The sequence below is a fragment of the Symphodus melops genome (assembly GCF_947650265.1).
Source record: "Symphodus melops genome assembly, contig: scaffold_295, whole genome shotgun sequence".
Classification (NCBI taxonomy): Eukaryota; Metazoa; Chordata; class Actinopteri; order Labriformes; family Labridae; genus Symphodus; species Symphodus melops.
Window position 1 is genome coordinate 1 of NW_027636736.1, and position 4,309 is coordinate 4,309.

General features: G+C 52.8%; 1 protein-coding gene across 1 annotated transcript; it reads left to right on the forward strand.

Moving 5' to 3' along the window:
* Window positions 1-12: 12 nt before the first annotated feature.
* On the forward strand, window positions 13-1,488 carry tmem186 (transmembrane protein 186). Its single transcript, XM_079372891.1, has 2 exons — window positions 13-108; window positions 825-1,488. The coding sequence occupies exons 1-2, from the start codon at window positions 106-108 to the stop codon at window positions 1,485-1,487; spliced, it is 666 nt and encodes a 221-aa protein (XP_079229017.1). The 5' UTR covers window positions 13-105; the 3' UTR covers window position 1,488.
* The last annotated feature ends 2,821 nt before the right edge of the window (window positions 1,489-4,309 follow it).

Genomic DNA, 4,309 nt, shown 5'->3' on the forward strand with positions numbered 1-4,309 from the left:
GGCGAACTTTACACGTTGTTTGCCATCCGTCAATAAACCACAGAAGAAGAAGAGCCTCTTAGCAGTTAGCAGCGGTCCTGGTGTGTGTGAAGTTCTTCTCCTGTCATGGTGAGTCTCTATCCTCATAATAATAATACATCCAAGTCCAGGTCCAGGTCCAGGTCCAGGTCACATCAGTCCTTCATCTGAAGCTGGTCTGAACAGTTCTGACCAGGGATTTAAAAGTGGAAGGGTCAGTGAGGTCCAGCGATGGAGAAGATTCTGACCCCCAGGTTCAGGACTTGGTTCTGAGTGGGGGTTGGGGGGCAGGAGGGGGTCTGGTGGGTGTGAGTGAGTGAGGCAGAAGGTTTAAGTGGAGGGAGGGGAGATCTGTGTGCAGCCATATTTGGATTTCATTGAGGCAGTTTGTCAGGGAGAAACTGAGCTTCACAGGGAGGTCACAGAGAGGTCACAGGGAGGTCACAGAGAGGTCATTCTAAGTCTGTAACTCCTCCCTTTGAGAGTCACACACTCAGACCGTGGACTATTGAACCTTAACAATCAGTCTGTACACCTCTCACACACCCCGTGTGGCGTGTATGATCGAGGCTGGAAGGTAACGCTGGACGCACGAGGTCTGGATCACAGACTGAGACTCTTGAGGTCTGCTCCAGCCCACACAAGTCCATGCTGAACTGGAGCACGTCTTACGGCTACATTTTGGTATCGATGTCCTGTACCCAACGCCTCCTCGACCTGGGCTAAGAGGCGTTAAAGGGCGGCGAGTGTGAAAGGACGGCGAGCGTGTTGGCGAGTCTTTAAAGTGTCTGATTCATGTTTTACAGATCCGATCAGCAGCGCTGTGCAGGTTCACCGCCCACATCCGGTCATGTACCCGAGGATCAGGCCTGCTCCCAGCTCGGGTAACTTCCTGTGTGCAGCTTCATTCACCGAGTCACACGCCCATCCTGCGGCGCCTCGACGGACCCCCGACCACGCCTCGCGTCCTGCTCAGGTATTCGGACTTAACGTCAAACAAGTTCACGATGATTTACACTTTACCACACATCAAACTCCTCCGAGCCGTGTCCAGACTCAAACTGCTCCAGACCGCGTTCACCGTGGTCATTGTGCCCCCCGTGTTCGCCCTCTACCTCCACGGCGACGCCCCCTTCTTTCTTGTCGGCTACACCACGGGGATCGCACTGTTCGCTGGCGTCGTGCTGTACGCCGCCAGCCACCTGTTCAGGAGGGTCGTGGGGATGATGTACCTGGACCCGTCGCAGACCACGCTCAAAGTCAGTCACCTGACCTTCTGGGGCAAACGCAGCGACCTCTTCCTGCCCGTGTCGGACGTGATGACCATCGCGGATACGGGCGACTCGCCTGGCGAGGTCATACTGAGGCTGAAGAGATACAGCGACCCTCACACCTTCTACTTCTCCACTCGCTACGGACGCGTGGTCGACCGACACGCCTTTGAGAAGGTGTTTGGACCTCTGACGTAATTGGATCCTGTTTATCGTGTTATTGATCAGAGCGCCGCCCGTCATGTGACCACACACACTGACTCATTATGGTCTCAGTAAAGCGTGTTTTCAGGCGTCAGCAGGACGGACGCCATCAGAGAGACGATTCAGATGTTTGTGTGAAGCAGGAAATAAAAGTGAAGTTGATACATGTGATGTTGTGTGAATGATTCAGCCTGAAGTTAACACAGGGAGAGAGAGAGGGCGAGGGCGAGCGAGCTGGTCCTCATCCACAGGACGGTTTTCTGAACCTTTAAAGTCAAACGTGCAGATTCGGGGTCAAAGAGAATGAAGCGCTCGCCGCTGTCACCTCCTCGGGGAGGTTGTACGGAGACGGCTCGCTCAGATGTGGGCGTGGCCTCGGGGTGGATCGGAGAGCTGAGCCTCTGAGAGACTGCGGAGCGTGATGAGAAGCTGCATGGAGGCTGGCTTCTGCCCCCTGGTGGCCTGGAGAGTCATGACAGCTGTTCAGTAACGCACTGAGTTCAGATCCTGTGGGACACGAGGACACAAGGACACGAGGACACGGGCAGGTAGCATCACTGCACTGTTCAGGCCCCTCCCCTCCAGCAGGCGTTACAGATCACTGCACGCCAAAACAATCCGTCATGTTGTTGTTCTGTGATTAATGAACCCTGTTGTTGTTGTTGTTGTTGTTGTTGTTGTTGTTGTTGTTGTTGTGGTGTCACAGAGTGTCTGACCCTGTACCATCATGTAAACACTGTAAACTCTACCTCATGTATCTGATCATGTGACTTTTAAAGAAGCGGCTCTGCTGAGCTGTGATTGGCTGAAGGTTTAGACTCCTCAGTGTGTTTCTGTCAAAGCTGGAGAAGACTGAATGAGACGGGCCGTGTGATTGGTCCATGAGGGCGCTCTGAGAACCTGCTGGGTAGTTGTAGTTCACGGTTTAGACCACAAGGTGTCACTAGACTCCACATATTCAAGTCGATACGAAGGCCTCTGGGATTCAAGAAGGAGGACGTCTCAGGTCCTGGAGCGGACTATGCCTCGCACGGACAGAATACTCATTAACAGACCTGAAACCCAGAGCAACGACCTCGATCCTCAGACCCCCTTAGTCTGCTGGATCCAGACTGGGGTCAGAGGACCTGAGAGTCCTGCAGGGAGAAGTTCTGTGAGGGTACTCTCAAATGTTTGTGAAGAAAGGCGGAGTTCTGCGTGACCCTGATCAGGACCTGGTCTGGCTGCAGACGGTTCAGAAGGGACGACGGGCCTGGACAGGTAATAAGAGGGTCAGGGAGACTGACCAACACCATGTGACCACACACAGGAAGTGTGGCGTTGTGTGTTCAGCAGAGCGGGTCATGTGACATGTTTGTGTCTCAGTTTGGACCTGAAATAAGGATCCGGATCAGACCCGCCCTCCTTAAAGAACAGTTCACCTTCTTCACCCCGAACAGAAAGAACACGAACAAAGGAACAAAGGTCCAGTCTGGATATTTTCCCTCCGTGTATTGAATCAGCTCTCAGGGCTTCTTTCATGTCGTGCAGAGCCCCTGCTCGGCTGCAGGGAAACCCCGCTTGCTGTCCTGCTACAGAAGGTCCAGCTCCGCGGACCCTCCTCTGTTTGTTTTGGTCATTGTTAATAACCGACACGAGCTTCCTATCATCAACAATATTACATTGACCTCGACTCCATCGCTGCCGGAGTGATCCTGCGTTTATATTCAAGACCGCTTCCTGTGTTTACCGCCGCTCCGCTGTGAATCATGACTCATTAACAATATATAGGAAGACGCTCTTTAAAAACACGCATGTGTAATACTCTGAAGTATGCGGGGCGGCTCGTGTTTCCTGCAGAGGGATCGAGCACGCCGCTGCTGTGACACCGGCGTGTTCGTACGAGTCATGTCAGTGGTGGGCGGCGGCGTCCCCGGGGTCTGCGTGACGCTGCCGTGATCCAGCGCCCTGCGATGCCCGGCCGTGGTCATGGCACGTTGCTCATGCGGGGACTTTGTTCCTTCACATTGTTTACAACATTCCTGACTGTTTTTGGCTGCTTGCTTCAAACTTCAGGACACAAAAGGGAAACGTTCCCGTCTGTGGAGGATTTCCTCCTCTTTTCAAAAATCGAACAAATCCGCTCGACTCACTCTGGAGCCGCACGCGTGCTCGTCTTTCACCTTTTCTTACAGTGTAACAAAGAGGAGGTTACAGGATGGAGCTCCGCCCCCTAAAGGTGACATGTAGAGATCCTGATCCGTCGTCAGGTAGGCTGAAAGCAGCAGAGGGTTAACCCTTTAACCACAGTGGAAGTGCAGTTCCTCGAGTGACCACTTGAGGCATGAAGCGCCACATTCCCATTTAAACACATTTTAAAGTTCATCCTGTAAATCTGTTTAAATCTGAGGAGGATAAAACGACCCGGCCGTTATCGAGGACCGGCGTCGACACACGACGACACTTTTATTATTGTCAAACTAAAGTTGTGCAAAGACGGTGAAGAACGTTACGTTAGCATGAACTACTTAAATGACAAACCGCTGCATCGCACTGAGAGCTGCTGTCATTGGTTTAAACACAGAAGCACCTGGCTCTGTGCTTCATGAACAGGAACACCTGAGAGGAACATGATGTGAGATGGATCTCTAAATAAATTCCAGAAGTCATGAAGGTAATAAAGAGCGCTCTGCAGGACGCCGTGGTCGGCAGCTCTCGCTAACACTTCAGTGAAAGAGGACAGGTCGGCGTGTGTGGCGGTCTGTGGGGCGGCAGCGTGGACCATAAATCCTTGTGTCTGTGGTGGGCTGCAGACAGAGTGCTTAACCCCGGCCTTA